The 16,865-nt window shown below is 42.4% G+C and overlaps 2 protein-coding genes across 2 annotated transcripts in view; both read left to right on the plus strand.

Moving 5' to 3' along the window:
* The window catches only part of LOC115056990 (solute carrier family 45 member 3), a 28,417-nt gene extending 22,721 nt beyond the window's left edge, over positions 1 to 5,696 (plus strand). The window contains exons 5-6 of the mRNA XM_029523830.1: positions 2,181 to 2,446; positions 2,537 to 5,696. Coding sequence (XP_029379690.1) covers positions 2,181 to 2,446; positions 2,537 to 2,977 — 707 coding nt within the window. The 3' untranslated portion in view covers positions 2,978 to 5,696. The remainder of the gene's footprint in view (positions 1 to 2,180; positions 2,447 to 2,536) is intronic.
* Positions 5,697 to 6,480: 784 nt separating this feature from the next.
* Positions 6,481 to 11,093, plus strand: LOC115056753 (fibroblast growth factor 6). Its single transcript, XM_029523446.1, has 3 exons — positions 6,481 to 7,098; positions 7,717 to 7,820; positions 9,925 to 11,093. Exons 1-3 carry the CDS (start codon positions 6,753 to 6,755, stop codon positions 10,099 to 10,101), a joined length of 627 nt encoding a protein of 208 aa, XP_029379306.1. The 5' UTR covers positions 6,481 to 6,752; the 3' UTR covers positions 10,102 to 11,093.
* The last annotated feature ends 5,772 nt before the right edge of the window (positions 11,094 to 16,865 follow it).

Consider the following 16,865-nt stretch of genomic DNA (forward strand, 5'->3'; position numbering starts at 1 on the left):
ACTGGAGCTGCAAAGCCTATTTTACAGCTATATATAGTTTCATTACACTTATTTAAGAATTACACTATATAAGAACTGTGTTGCATTAATGACAAAAAAGAACTAGGATCTATTTTTCTCAAACTTTTTTTTTTTCAATCTATTTATTTTATTGCTGTGTCCATGGTTAGCTTACTCTGGGTCGAGAGCTCAAAATAAGTCAACGGGTGATGCATACAAAGTATACGTATACACATATTCTGATTTACAAAATATTAATACGTTTTATTTCAATTTCAAAAAATCACCTAAATCTCCAGAATTATGACTAATACATTTAATAAATAGCTAAATAGAATAAAAATTTCTTAAAATTAAATAGCCAATATTTATTTCCATTATTTTCTCAAAGCCACAGGGAACCACGGAAAAGTGATGAAAGAGCCGTTGGTGTCAGGGAAGATGTACCTAAACAAATGTTGCCGTAGTGGTATAAGAGGGTTAAAGCCGGTAGGAAAACTTCTTTATTTTGTGTATTTTATCTAACGGAAAGAATGAACCCAAGTAGACAGATGTGAGGCACATCATCTTCCCTCATGTTGAGAAGCTGCAGATTTATTAACATAACAGGTCACGTGTGAGTTAAGTGTTTTAAGCATCCCTTTGTTTACTGTTCAGCCAGACTTCCTACATTACATCCTTTTTCCCCATCCTTGCTTTGGCCTTTCCTTTCTTTCTTTCTTTACTTGCGTATGCACTTTTCAGCCTGCCTTCTCATTTTATCAGTCCTTCCATTGTCTATTTTTTCATTCTCTAATTCTTGACCTCCGTCCATCCATTCACTTTCTTCTTTCCTCCTCCTTTCTCCACCTCTGTCTTTCCCTCTACTTTGCTTTTTACTTTTTTCCTCTGTCTCTGCACTCTTTGCTTGTTGGACCATGAAGAATGTCACACTCACAAAGAATTAATGTCAAGGAATCAGCAAACAAAGGACATGTTCATTCAGGCCAGGTAGACGGCCAAAGCACATAATTTTGAGGTCTGTCTGAGATGCGTTTGTTTAATTTGAAACACAGCGGATGTTATTAAACCACATCATTCAGTCTGCAGATGTTCCTCTGCAAGAAGGTAATCTGCTTTGTCTCCAGTTTCATAGCAGCAGGGACTCTTTCACTCCACTTGTTTTATTTTGCCAGTAACTTGCCAGGTATTTTCTGATCATCATTTCTGCTGGGACCAGTTTCATACAAGGCATAGTATTTTATTTGTGCAGCTTGTATTCCACAAACAGCCTTTTCCCCCGTGCTGCAGCAATGCTCCTTTGCACAGATTCAGTAGCATTCAGGCTCAGTCCCATATCTCCGTGGGCTCTCATTCAGTCCTCATTAGCTCCTGTAGTATTTGTTAAGTGGACACAGCAGTTTGGTTTACTAGAGAAATATGATCCATGTACTCCTTTCACTGATGCTCGGCTGCTGAACTTCTGACCCACGCTTTTCCCTGAGAGATGGAGTTGATAGCAGGCTGAAATAAGTAACAGTCCGAATATCCATGGATTAGTGCTCTAACTCAAAAACTTAATTTGGGGAAAAATGGGAGGGTCAAACAAAATCCATAGCACACATCATTCCATACATAACTGCACATTTCTCAAAAACTAACTATTAGTGACAGCTATTGCATCCTGTGGTTTTTGTCATGAATGAAAATCATGTTTCATATTCCACTCTTCACTAAACATTTTGTATTTCTTTAATAATAGACATTGCATAGTCACTCTAAGAATGTTGTTTACCTCTTGTGGTAGAGACAGTTTCACATATTTTGTTAAGTTATCTAAATCCATCACCCTGTTTCATAGGGTTTGGCTTGTGACACGAAAACATGTTGCATCACTATTTTTCAAACATATCACTCAATTTGTTAATATGATCATTTGTGAAGTGAAAACCTTTTGGTGCCTTAAATGAATCTGCCTGGTTGTTTATGGGCTTCAGCAAACAGAAGGATTTCTAGCTTGCCAAAAAAAAAAAAAAAAAAAAAAAAAAAACAGTTCACACTGTATCATGGCCAGCTGTAGTTCACTAGATGTGACCACAGTTGGAAATTTTTAGTTAATGCAGAATGTTAGTTTTCTTGTTGATAAGAAAGCGAAGCGATCACCCTTAGAGCCGGTTGTTACTCTGCCGTTGTTCTTTCAGGCATCCGAATGGGCAGTCTGGGCCTGTTCCTGCAGTGTGCTACCTCTACCTTCTTCTCCCTGGTCATGAGCCGGTTGGTTTGCCACTTTGGCTCACGGTGGGTCTACCTGAGCAGTATTGTGAGCTTCACGCTCTCTACTTTGGTCATCTGCCTGTCCAAAAGTGTGGTCTTGGTCACTGTAATGGCAGCTCTCACTGGCTATGCGTACGCCACGCTGCAGACTCTGCCTTACACACTTACCTGCCATTATCACAAGGAAAAAGAGGCAAGTACTGACCTTATATCATACACCAGTGTGCTGACAAACCATTAACCATTTAATTCATTAATTGATTCTTTTCGATTTCTCTTTCAGATTTACATGCCAAAAAGGACAACCAAAAGCAAACTTAAAAATGGTATTACTACCAAGCGAGACTCTGTGTATTTGACTCCAGTGGAAGAGGAAGGTGGACGAAACCTCAAAACGGGGGCTGCCTATGGGCATACCTTCCTTGGCCAGGACGGTTACGAGCACTACCCCAACCCGCTCAGTCAGAACGGCTCATCTCACAGCGCTGGCACTGAACAGGAGGAGGCAGACTTTGGGTATGACAAACGTGGCGTGGGTTTGGACTTTGCCATCTTAGACAGCACCTTCCTCCTCTCTCAGGTTTTCCCCACCCTCTTCATGGGCATGATCGTTCAATTCGCACAGTCTGTCACTGCCTACATTGCCTGTTCTGCCATCTTTGGTGCTGTTGCCATCTACCTGGCCAGTCAAATTGTCTTTGACCAAAAGGACCTCAAAAGCTGAGATTTAGATGGAAAATATGTGGAAATGATGGAATCCTAATTGATCAGTCAATCATTTAGGTTCCATAGGTTAAACTCAGAAATGCACTACTGTTCCTCGAATGCCTTGCTCTACAACCTTGTGCTTGCGTTTATGGAAGCTCCACATCAAGGTGTGCGTACTTGTCAGTATGTGGCCACGTATGAGAAAATATCCCAAGACGATATCTGCCAGTGCAGTTTGTGTTATCACAGGGATTGTGACCTCTCACCTGAATTGTTAACACCCAGTGTTTGCGTAGGACTGAAATCCTTTGAGTTCTATGGAAATATGTCTGAAGTGTTGTCATGGCATCTTATCTGCCCGTTATATTTTTCCTCAGGTACCATCTAACAGATTTACTGTAGACCTCACCAACTTCAGATTCACAGCTACTAACCTTTTTTATGTTTTTATTTTTTATGGTCCTGTCCATGATTTTTAAATATACGCTCCAATTAGTATTCAAAACAAATACAGTATGGGCCAGGGAAATCCAACAGTCTGCTGCTCACACACGTACATCAATCACACAACAAGAAAACAATGAGATATAAAGACATAAATCTGCAATGAAGAAAAATAGTGGAAGAAGATGTCACAGTGCATAAACCCAATTTGGTTTTATTTGAAATATTCAAAGTCAAGATAACCGTTCAACACTGTTGGAACTGCTCTCTTAGGCTTGACAAAGGTCTGAAGATATTTTGCAACTGCTATACTAGCTGAGAAGTAAACTAACAGATGTGAGTTACATTGGAGGAATAGCCCCCAGCATCAAGAGTAATCTATTACTTTATGACCGGTTTTACTGCAAACATTTTATATACGGAGTTACTGGACATCCCTATGGGAATTTAATCATGCAACCTGTTGAGGTGATGTCACTTGACTGTGGTGGTTTAATAATTAATTTGTTTACTGGGACTGGAAAACTGCATCAAAGATCTTCTGTCTAGATAATCAAGCATTGTCTTCTTCAGACTGCTTATCCTGTCTAACAATGCTACTGATCAGGGCAGTTGTCTCAGGTTAGTACCTTGTTTTAGTCTCTCATTCTGTCCGTATGCCACTTAAAATGCTTTCCCTTCCGACTTAATGCTCTTGTTTTACTGTATTTTCAAATGACAATCCAGGACATCCAGATGGGGCTGTTGTGTAATGCTGTGTAACAGTAAATATCCGATAGGAGCCTAGTTCCTGAAAGTGTGTGTGTGTAAGTGTAATTACAACAATGAAGACAGACAATGAGAAACATAATTGTAACATTTAACCTCCTGAGACCTGAGCTTTAATTTGGTGTGCACGTTGGTGGGACCTTTTGATTGCACACTTGTCATTGTGATGTGCTTGTGTGACCATAAGCTCACAGAGACAAGTGTCCAAATGAGGCTCACAGGTCAAAATTAAGTATACATGCGAAGAAAACCCAAAAGGTAGCAACCTCATATGAGGATGCCGAGTCTTAGGAGGCTAAGTTTGACGCTGATGAAAAGCGACCCGACTAGATTGTGTGCTGTTTTTCACATTAGTTGGAATGAGCTGTATTGACCTTAAGCCCAACAGTGCTGTATGTTATGATGTGCTGTGGCCTTCACTTTCACTTTTCAAATTGGCCTGTTGGTTTAAATGCCATGCATGGGTTGCAGCTGGTGGTTGATGGTTTGTTTTTTTTTGGGGGGGGGGACATGTTCAGTGGTTACAAATAGTCATCACGGATGCTTTTGCCTGAGGTGCACTCAGCATGGGAGAAGTAAGACCAAAAAACATGTCATGTTGATGCTACTGCCAGGTAGAAATCTGGGGGAAAAAAAAATCTCTCTGAAATGCACAGGGAAATATTGCCAAGCAGCACCTGAAGTGTCAGAAAATGGTTGTTTTACAAGTGCCTGTACATTTTTCATTTTTTGTACATATGTATTTATTTATTATGCTTTTATTACAAAATAGCACGTATTAAACTATTAGCCTCTTTGGCATCTTTCATAGGTGCAAGGGTGAAGGCTGTTTCTGTGAAAAAGATAAATTATTTGTAAAGATGTGCTATAGAAGCATCCTCAAAGCTATAATTTAATTTAACTTTACCCTCTTTATCCTGTCACTGTGGTCTCGTCCCAGAGCCTGTTGCTGATGTCTGCTGTCAGTTTGTATCAAATCAGCTGCAGATGAGAATAGTGAAAGTTTCCACCTGTGGTTATCACTCATATAGGATAGAACATTTTACTCCTGTCACTCAGCTCAGATTTGTCCTTCTGGTGCAGTCGGTGCAAACAAGAAACCTCATCATCTGTCAATACTGCTTTATCTTGGTTTTATATAACCACTTGTTTGTTCTTTTATCAGAGACCTGTTATTTCTGTTAACAGATAAACTCTACAGATACTCTCACTGGATAGGTAGAGGTGTGTTCAGTCCCTGTTGCTACAAACCAAATGTTCTGTCAAGAGTTTAAAACTATCAATGTGCCAATGGTCAGAAGACGACATTATGTTGTGAACCTCTTATTATAAAAAAACAAAAAACAACAAAAAAAACAAAAAAACAAAACACGTTTTTTTTCTCACAGGATTTCAGTTGCTTGTCAGTCATTAATGCATTCAGTCATAACAAAAAGCTGTATTTAATTTTCAGTATACATCCATTAGATTATGTATAAATATGCAGTTGCCAAATAGATTTTATACAAAATAAAATAACTGCATTGTCAATGAGATGTCGTCCTTGATTAATTGTGTGTGCATCTTACTAGTTTCCGGAGTCTGTGGAAGGAAGGCTGCGGGTGAGTGTTGAAGAAATAACATGGAAATGGTGCCATCGTTTGGAGATGTCTGGGAAGTGATGTGTGCCGGTGACGCAGGTGGCATTATCTGTGACACCGAGAAGCCCGGAGACTTTCCTGCAGCAGGGAATGGCATGCTGACAATGTGTGCCATCTCATGACGGGCCTGCAGGAGTTACAGTGAACCCATAAAAACACGAGACTTTTTTTAATGTGTGTGTGTGTGTGTGAAGGGGGGGGGGGGTCTGTGTCTGGCTCAAGGACACGTCGGCAGGAAGGAAGCTGGCCGGCACTGAGTCCGGGCTGATGGCAGATCTCATGAAGGGAAAAACTGTTGTTTTTTTTGTTTTTTTTGCGAGGGAAACTTCTTGAAGCGAGCAGCGCAGCAGGACGCCGGCCCACTTGTCTCCGGTGACAAGTGGGCCTGTTTTTACACCTTCCTTCTAAATAAGGAAGCGGCCTGACAGACATATGACCACCGACCCAATTTGGGAGCAGCCCCATGTGTCCGTCCACGGCCCCCGCCCCCCCCCGACAGCCTGACAGACCCGGTTCTTTCCCCGCGGTGAGGTCAGCGTGATGTCATCCAGGGATGTGATCTCCTGGCAAGGTTGAATCAGGGTGTTTGGTGAGCGGTGGAGGATTTAATCTGAACTCTTAACGAGAGGCAGACGGACGGAGAGGGGGCAGAGAGAGAGGAAGAGAGAGAGAGAGAGAGAGAGGGAGTGAGAGAGAGAGAGGCGCGGAGGAGCTGCGAAACATGGTAATCACCAGCAGCACCATCACCATCACCTCCAGCTCTGCCGCGCACTCTCCCGTCTCCTCTCCTCCTCCGCACCGGGGCTTGCGTTTCATGCCCAAAGCCCCGATCCGCACTCCCCAAAATAACCCTCAGCCAGCATGCCGAAGGAAGCAAAACAAGAAGAGCGGTATTTTTAGGGTCATTAATTTCGACCACGTGGTCCGAAGGTAAACCGGATGGCCGTTGCGCAAAGGTTCCTCGTCAGTATGTCCTGCGAGGCCGGCACGCCGCACTGGACGCTGACCGCCTTGGTCCTGCTGGGCTTTCTGCTGGGGGTCGTGTCAGCCTACCCTTTACCGGGCGGCAGGACGAATGCCACTTCGCTGGAGAAACGATGGGAGACCCTGTTCTCCCGCTCCGTGCTCGGGATCTCCGGGGAGAAACCGGAGCTGAGCTGGGAGAGTGACTACCTGCTGGGCATCAAAAGAGTGCGGAGGCTCTACTGCAACGTGGGCATCGGGTTTCACCTTCAGATCCTCCCCGACGGCGGGATAAACGGTGCACATAATGAGAACCAGTACAGTGAGTTAAACCTCCACCGATGTAATGCGCATGGATCTGTGATGGGCAGCCACAGCGTGGCCGAGCCCCTCTGTTCGTCTGCATGGTCATGTGTCATCAGTGCTCGTAGGGAGCATTGGATTTCCTCCACGGCGAAGACAAATCTATTAAAACAAGAGTCCATCAGTACTGAACACCCCCCCCCCCTCTCCCCCTTCACCTCTCCCCTCTCCCCCCTCTTCCCCAGGCCATGACATGAATGTATGGACGCTTTTAGACACAACTTATTTTTACGCAGGCCTGTGAGGGCGGTCCACAGACTCCCGTGGCCGTGCACGTCAATGCAATTACTGCAATAACCACAATGCGCTTTTAATTGGCATGCAACGTGCACAGGTTTTGGGGAGGGGGGTGTTTATGTATGTGTGTGTGTATGGAAGGGGGGAGGGGGGGGGGGGGGGGGTGAAAGATGCAGAACAAAGGCAGGGCATGATGCGCAGCAATCTGCAAGGTTACACCCAAATAGACCGCAGAGAGAGAGCACAAAGCTCCAGGCACACAGCCGGAGAGCTTATTCTTATTACTGTCATTAACGGGGAGTCTGAATGTGACGGGCCTCTTTGTTATTGTTCCTATCAGGTCTAATAGAAATCTCCACGGTGGAGAGAGGAGTGGTGAGCCTCTACGGGGTGAAGAGTGAGATGTTTGTCGCAATGAACAGCCGTGGGAGGTTATACGGAACGGTAGGTATGCACAGCATTTCATTTACTGTCCAGAAATATTAGTTAACGAGATCCTGAAAAAAAAAAATTATTATTATATTCATAAAAATAGGCCACTGCTGCAGCTTCATCCACCTTTACCCCCCTCTACCTTTCAGTAACAGTACATTTCGGGATTGCACTCCATCGCTGTCTGTCATTATATTGTGTTGCAAAGCCCATACATTTAAATTTCATCAGCACTTCATGAAGCTCTATTTAAAGAGAGCGGGGGTGATGGGTAAATAATGATGAGGTTAACAGATGCAGGGCTCAGTCCACACGCCTGTAGTGCGGCCATGTGTGTGTGGGGAGAAGGGGAAACCCCCACATGGCCCACAGAAATCAGGCAGCACGGTTGGAAATCGATTTTAAATAGCAAAGCGCTCATTTTGCTGAGCAGGGAAAGTCTCACACATCCGAGGAGGCAGACTGCTCCACACAACCTGCACAAGCGTCTGACAGCTTCAGGTTCATTTCCATCTCACACATCAGCCAGATGTTCAGGCTCCTGCAGGGGAAATGCAACTCGGGTTCCTGAAGGCAGAGCAGCTTTCGTATACTGCAGAACAACAGAGTTTCATCAGCGTAGCACTAAATCTGTCGATCCCAGGCTGGAAAACAGTCCTTTTTATAGAGCTCAATAAAACTAATGTGGAGCTCAGAGAAATAATTTCCCAGAAGGCCTGAGTGCACCATCCAAACAGACTGAACATATTGATCAAACATTTCTCACCATTGGTGAAGACCTGGCTTTTTTCCACAAGTTATTTGGCGTTTTATTAAGTTTAGCACACCTGAAATACAGTCATCCTCTTTACGCCGTGCGATTGCTCTGGGGAGCAATAAAGGCCTATAAAATTTAAATTTAGTGCTCCACAGTCGCCCAGTGGATTTTGGCAGTGGTTTTTATTGTAGTGTGAATTTAAGCAGATTTTTATCTGGCTGCTGAAGGTATCAGATGTTGCAATGGTCTGCTGCTGGCAGCTTTTAAGAGAAAACTCGATTTTTAGGTGGCAGTAAATAAAACCAAGAAGAGCAAACAGACCCAAAATCAATTTCTCCACCTCAGACTTCACCCCCCAGTTAATTCGGATTAAATAAAAATCTAGCTGCAGATATTGTACAGGTGATTGTAGATATTTTTTATATTTTTTCCCAACTCAGATGAAATTAATTCAAAATCTTTGCTCCAATCCAATGTTTCAATATATAGACATTTTTGATTGTGATGTTTTTATTTGTTTGTTTACCAACAAGGAAACAATGTTTTTATGGCTGAAATAACAGTTTTATTCAACTCGAATTTTTAGTCCTGATTACAAAGATAATTTATGTGTTAATAACAGCTGCAGGACGTAGAGACCTGCCGACACACGGCTGCTGGTCTGCTTGCTGTGGCCCAGCACATATCTGACAGACAAAGTATGAGTTGGTTATCTGCTCATGGGTGATGAAGCGTTAGGCTGCGAGCAGGCCGATGAGCCGATAAGAGATCGAATTAGGATGGACAGTGTTTGCTGCCATGAACTGTACCAGTCATACGCTGTCGGCTCAGCACAGCAGACAGTTGTTCTTTATAGTGCTGGATATTTAGGCTTTATTCTTCGATACACGCTCCGTCTCAATAACCACTTCATTCAAAGGCAAACTTTTCTATTCGAGTGATGCACAGGTGTTTGATAGCACCCTAATATCTGCCTGCTAAATGGACTGCAGACTGAATATGTTTTAGTCAGGTTATCTGTTCCGTCTGTTTTCACTCATCTGCAGGCTTCTAGTATGAATCTCACAAACTATGCCTTTAAATTCAAGGCACTTTCGTCATTGAATCACTTTTTTTTTTTTTTGTAGTTTATGCATTTGAATGTTTCAGAGCAGCCAGTGCCGCTGGGAGATCGAAAAAAGAGCTCCACGTTGTCAAAATGTTCATTTGTTGTTTCCATTGCTGTCTAATCTATATTTATCTTTATATTTTTGTACATGACTCAGAGCCTTTTAATGAGCTTTTTAGGTTTTGTCATCAAAGCTTCTCTTTTCTGAGCCGTCCATTAAACTGTTTGCTGTCTGTCTTTGTCTTTTCCAGACAGTCTTCCATGACGAGTGCAAGTTCAAGGAGAGCTTGCTCCCAAACAACTACAACGCCTACGAGTCTCTGGTTTACAGAGGCTCCTACATCGCACTGAGCAAGCATGGCCGCGTGAAGAGGGGCAACAAGGCCACCACTGCCATGACTGTAACGCACTTCCTTCCCCGAATATGATGAGCAAAACTGGCAATAACAAACTTATTTGCACATGTGGATTATTTCCCAGGTAACATAAATACCATATACATACGTACAAACACAAAAGACGAAATGGACTGTAAAAGAAAGAAATACAACTATATCTGATAGTATTTATTCAAACTTTATATGTATATTTGGGTAGCTTCTTTGTATTAGAAAATTATGAAAATGCCATTCTTTGCTGCTTTTATGATTTTCATCATTTTGTGATATGAAGGGGACGGAGAGGTGTTCGTTTGTCCCCTCAGTTTCTATGGGTGCTTGCTGGAGTTGGCTGAGTCTTTGCCCTGTCAGTGGAGGACGGTTCATCCTTTTGGAAATGAAACGGAAATGTTATTACCTCAAAGCACCATATCCTGAGAAGATGAGGAAGACGAGAAAGAGAAATGTATGCATGAAATTTTCTATCGTTTCCTTGAAAAATGCTTTTGTTTTGTCATCCATCAAAGAACTCGGACGTTCACCGTTCGTTATGTTCGACTGTGTCTGTCACTGTCAGGGCAACAACAGCACTTGCAAATATGGCGGCGTTTTTTTCTTGCTTTGTCATGAGGTGGCGGTGCCTTGAATTCCCACTTGCAGCCCCCTTACCCTTGCATGCGAGAGACGTGGTGCTGAAGTCAGAAATAGGAATGATACGCAAGTCATCACTCCCTCAGACACCACCGGCCCAATTCCTAGAGGGCCAGAGGTTTCTCCACCTTATTTTCTTTCCATAATTAGATCAATTAAGTAGTTGAGACTCTATGTGCTGCACAGGACCCTGTGGAGCCTTGTTAATATGGAAAGCTAGATTTAGAGTCAGCACTCAACTCCCCCTCCCCCCAAATACTGTCCAAGGGAGCTTTGACAATCCCAGGTGTTACTTTAAAAAAATTTTGTAGATGGATCATCAGGTTGGAGTGAGTGTGTACGGAGTGCGTGGGCATGCATTCATTTTGAGCATGTATGCGAAATTGCTCGATTTGAGCCAAATTCAAGTTTTGTTTTGTTTTGTTGTTTTTTTTTTGGTCATGTTTGATCACAGGTGATCTGTGTAGCTGAACGCCATAGACCTGACACTATGAAGCAAAATGTCCTCCCTTTAATTAATTTATTGAATTTGTTTTTAAAAATGTTGACTTTGTTGCAAAAGTTGTGACAGAAGCTTCTTGACTTCTTGACACTTGTTTGATGATCTAATTTTTGGCACTTACAATAATGCGCTTATTCAGAAACAAAGGAAGTTACAGTGGATGTTACTGATGAGTCTTTCACTGCAAATATGTTGGTCTGCTGCGTTCACTTGGAATAGCGTAAATACTCTGAGGCCATTCCGGCTCTCTCTAAAACAAACCAGAGTTCACACTCCTGAGATTTGTGAACCAAACTTCAGGTCGAACTGCGTGGCGTTGAGATGATGTGGTTTGTGCTTAATGATCCCAGATTTTTAAGCTATTTATGCATTGTTAAGTTTGGTCACTGACTCGCAGTGTGGATTCTCTGAGTGGTGCAGCTGAAAACAGTGAACCAAAGGGTTGCATGGAGATGATCATTCAGGGTTTGCACATGCAGCATACCTTACTTGAATTCAACAATTGTTTCCACTGTAGAGATGAGGGGGAAGGAAAGAGGACAAAGATAGCAGTTATGTATAGAAGTCTTGGGATTCTGCATGTATCTCTGGTTGTTTGTTTAACTTTGTGAGGATTTGGACAATGCGAGGCGGAACACCTGAGGGTGGGCCCCCCGTCTGCTCATGTCATGCTGGAGAGTCGGCCTTGGGATTCTTGTCCTGTTCAACTGTGCCACTTTTGCACCAAGGTCGGAGACGTTGGCTTTCCGTCCTGTGTGTTACCGATTTGAGCTTTCTGTCTGGTCCATCTCATTAACTTTTATTATTTGAAAGAGCTCGGCACCTGTGAGGCCATTTCTGTATCTGGACTAGAATGGCTGACTCATAATGTACAATGAAGAGCAAAGTCTTTTTATTTTATCAGTACTTGACCTGCAATATTCTGTTAGTAGCAAAGCTCAGTGAAGTGATTTAAAGAAAGTAGCGAAGCTCTGACAGATATTTTATCATGTTTTACCTCACGCCCTCTCGAACATTACTGTAATGCACAGACAAAATGTCTGTGAGCAATGGTTTACTTGCCCTTTAAGCTCCAGCGTCTGTCGAGTAGCAGAGACGAATGTGCAGAATGACTGTATGTACTGTGTGTGTGGGTTGTTTCTGACTGAGCATGCTCCTGTCATATTCTGTTTCTGCCAAAGTGACTGTAGAGATGGTATCAGATTGATTTACCTTGAGTCAGGAATAACAGGCATTGTCTGACTGTGCAAGCTGATGTACTGAACCTTCCTCGCAGGAGGCAACGGAGACGAGAGCGGAGGGAAAAAGTAACACAGAGGCAGCTGAGAGAAAGCAGAGTTGTGGTTTTGAACTGGGGACGAATGTAGCAGGCCACAAAAAACAAATCAAATGCTTCCAGAAAAAGAGAGGGGCTTTCTGTCAGACTGAATACTGTGATCTATGACAGCAACTTGATGCTATCAGGATGTCCTGTTTAGTGTTTTTGAATATTGACATCATTGATATTTGTTTTTGGGGGATTGTTGCATTGGTTACTCATTTTGACTGATCAGCCTTTATCACATCACTATGATCAGAAAATGGTCCCTCGTAGCTTTTTCTGCACTGCCTTCATGGCAGTGAGGAGTTGGTTGGAAAGGTATTTTGGCCAATTTGTCAAAATATACAAAAGGTGCAATTTTTCTTTGTTTCTTTTTTTTTTTTGAGTGCAATTTTACTGAGTCAGGGGAAGGTGCTGTTTTCCCTCTCTATGCTTTCGTCAAAACAAGCTGAAATGCAAGATCCGAATCACTTGTTTTCGATGACAACATTGTATCAGTTACTGTATGTTTATTTTATTTGTTTTTTTCATTATGGGACGTTTCAGAGGACACTGTCAGCACAAGCAATGTTTTGAGTGGCAGGATAACAGGAATTGCAAAGTTACAATGGGTCCTCAAGCTGTGAGAGACGTGATACGTTGCTATCGTGGGAAATGAACTTGATATATAGTTTACTCCTGAAGCGACTTGGTGTGATGAATTCTACAACTTTTGCACGATGGCATTTTGGGAAAGAAAAGGTTGTATGATAAAGCGATGACTGAGAGAAGGTCGTTAATGACAAAGAAAATTATTGTCTTTCAACATTAAGCCGAACTTTATGCATATCGAGTTCTGAATGGACTACGTATGTGTTCCCCTTCGATTTAAGGATCCAGTGTCTGGATTTTGCAATTGTGCTTCTCATACCTGTTCAGCTGGTTTTAAAATGTGTTGGTTCACAGGGAACTGGAGGTCCGTGGGAGGATCCGGGATCAGACTTGTGTGTCTGTGTGTGCGTCCCTGTGTGCCGGCAGCCTTTGTGTTTCTCTCTCAGTTTTCTATTCCTGCACTGAGGGGAGAGTGCTTCCTCTGAGTCCCCCTCCTCTTTTTTAACATATACCTCACCTTCTGCCTTAGTTCCGATTATTGAAATGATTGTAAATTAGTTTGAACAACAGACTTCTCCAATCATTTGTTTCTGAAAAATATGAGTAAGTAAAATACTATATTACAAATGGTTTTCCTTTTATTTTTGTACGTATGTGCTGTGCACAGCAGTCAACTGTATTCCTGAAATGATAATAAAAGACGTTTTGTAAAAGCTGTTGTGAACAAATACTTCCCCCTTGACCCTGAATGACACATTTGGTATCAGAAGAGCTGAGGAAAGAGCAGTTCCTGTGAAAACACTCACCCTCGGCTTTACCATGAGCTGGAATGTGGCGCCCTCTTCTGCTGAAGCTCAATAACACACACAAGAGCGACATTTGACAGACTGAAAGTTCATGTTGCTGAAAATAAACTGAAACTGAAACACCATGAGCAAAAATTATTCCAACACTTTATATTACAGATTGTTTGGATTATACGAGTGTTACACATAACTGTGTAAATTGACACTAAATTAAAAGCAAACTGCATTTAGTTCATTTTGATTTAATGCTTGAGTAGCACAATTTAGAAGTTTGGTGAAGAAGAAACTGTCGCTCCAACAATAATAAAGTCTGCAGTATACTTTTCTGCTTTTTTAAACTCAACACATCAAAGCTTACTCAGAGCCTCCGATTCGTGTTAAATGGCATTCAGTAAATTATTTGAAAATAGAAGACCTGCAGAATAAAGTGGTTGCTCAGTGAAGCCCCGTGCTTGTTGTCCTCATAAGTATTGCTATAGGCCTTTGAAGCTCCTTGACCCATTCTGCACTCCTCATTCATCAATATGTGCTGTACTGAAGCACAGCGCGCGCACACACACACACACAAATAAACATAAATTCCTTACCTGGTTGCCGTTGAAATGTGACGAGGGAGTAAGAAAGAAAAAAAAAAAAAAAAAAAAAGGCAAGAATAAGTAACAAAACTTTTGAACGCCAGAACTGGACGTCCACACCAGTGACAGGAAGTGAGAGGTGAGAGGCTGCCCAAGTGTGCAGTTAATTAATAAGCAAGATCTGAGTCATTCAAACCGGATGAAGGTTGAGCCTGGTGTTCTTAGCGTGCTTCTTTTTCTTCCGTTCCGTCATCAAAGTTGAGCCGCTATCTCCATCATCCTGTCTCTCCTTCTTTTCTCCAGCCTCTGGCAAAACATGTTTAATCACATTTTTCAGGGGTTGTGACACAGAGTGGACTAAAGGCTTCCATGAACGTAGAAAAAAAAAAAAAAAAAAAAAGATATTTTAGATGGAGGAACTTTAAGATAAAAAAAACGCACTGAAAAGACTGAACAGTTAGAGCATACAGCCTATAAGAGTCCCTGCTGTTCAGCCCTTAACTGTGGAAAAACAGGCAGGCTTTGAGCCACTTTGGTAAATGAGTTAGCTGGTTTATCGACCCCCTGTTTAAATAGACCTGTTGGACTTTCTCCTCCTTCATTAGCTGCCCTCACACCATCCTGAGCAGTCGCGCTGCTAGAGTAAAGACAGCACTGCATCCCCATTGATCATGCGACCAGCTGTCCTCTCCCTCATCCTGACTGCCGTCCATGTGTCTGTACTGGTGGACTGCAGACCGAGGCTCCGGGATCTGGACCGAGGACCACAGCATCAGCAGACCGGCGTCGCCACAGGAGCACATGAAGAGCCGCCTGCCGCCAAGGGCCGTTTATACTCAGAGCTGAGTGGATCAGTGAATAAATGGGCTCACAAAGTTCTCGGTATGTCTGTATCCATACAAACAATTGCATATATATATATATATATATATATATATATATATATATATATACACATATACATATATATACACACACTCCCCCCCCCTCCCAATTTTTTCGACTTTTTTTTTATACTAAATACAACCAATTGGTTTGATTTCAATTTCATGCTTTACTTTTATGTGCAAAAAGTCGAAAGTGTATTTGTTCGCGGAGACAAACAGAAATTTAAATGTTACATTGCTCTGCAGAGTTGCAAATTCAAGATTCAAGATCTTTATTTGTCACATGTGGTGCAACCACAGTGACATGTATATGCGTACAGCAACCCGATGCAAACTGTGCATGTAGGAGAAAGAATAGAATAAAATAATAAAATAATGTATACATACAACACAATATGAATATAAAATATGAAATACAAAATATAAAAAATACAACTTACATAAGGGAGGAGTGAGAATGGTGTGTGTTGCAATTTGGGAGTCCAAAGAATATTCTGCATGTCATCTGTGCAAGCAAACAAGATTTCTGGCAACTGGGACCATTCCTGTTGAACTGTGAACATGAAATCATTTCTTTGAACCTATTTTCTTACAGTTGTTTTGCAGGGAAGGACAGATAAAAGCAACTTTGTGTCAATATTTGATTTGAGAAGAAAACTCTTCCTCTGCATGGACTCTACGGGAGCGCTGTACGTCTCGGTGAGCATTATTATTATTTTTTAATTATATGAAGTCAAAAAATGGCTGCAGCCAAAACAGATGAATATCTAATCTGCTTTTCCACCAAACAGAGGCAAAAACACAGAGGAAACTGCCTCTTCTTGCGATTATGGTTGGATCTGGAAAACCACCATAGCACACTTTACTCTAAAACTGGGGGCCGCCTGCTCAGACTGAAGGGGGCTGAGCTGCGAGCTGCTCACTGGGAGCCACCTGAACCCTCTCCGGCCCTGCTGGAGAGGTTCTTGCATCCGTTAGTAAAGAGACAGCGGAGGAGTGAGGAGGTGAACCCCTCTGATCCATTAAGATCACACTCAGATCCGTCTCATTCTCCCAAAGATCACAAGGACGTGTCTCTCGGGCAGCCTGAGCAGGACCAGGCCGGTGCTGTGTCCAAAGAGACCATCACCTCCTGTGACGACCCCCTGAGGGTCCTGCAGTCCAACGGGCCCGTCAGTCCTGTGAAGACTAATATTGCAGACCGGGCAGAGCAACGCTAAGATACTGAATCTGGGTGAATTAACCAAAAAGGCGAGTGCAAGCTTTTGTTTGGAGAACTCACTTAAAGTCTGACTGTGTGACTGATGTAGGTGCATGCAGATGGTGCTTTTGTGGTGCAGAGTATCAAAGGAAGTCACAATGACTTAAAGTGCTGCTAAGGTCAGGCTGACATTAGAGGTGTGATGTCCAGTGAAAGCAATAAATATTTCACAACTTAAAAAAAAACAAAACAACAAAGCATTTTCTAAAAACTCTAAATCA

This window comes from Echeneis naucrates, chromosome 16, assembly GCF_900963305.1.
Source record: "Echeneis naucrates chromosome 16, fEcheNa1.1, whole genome shotgun sequence".
Lineage (NCBI taxonomy): Eukaryota > Metazoa > Chordata > Actinopteri > Carangiformes > Echeneidae > Echeneis > Echeneis naucrates.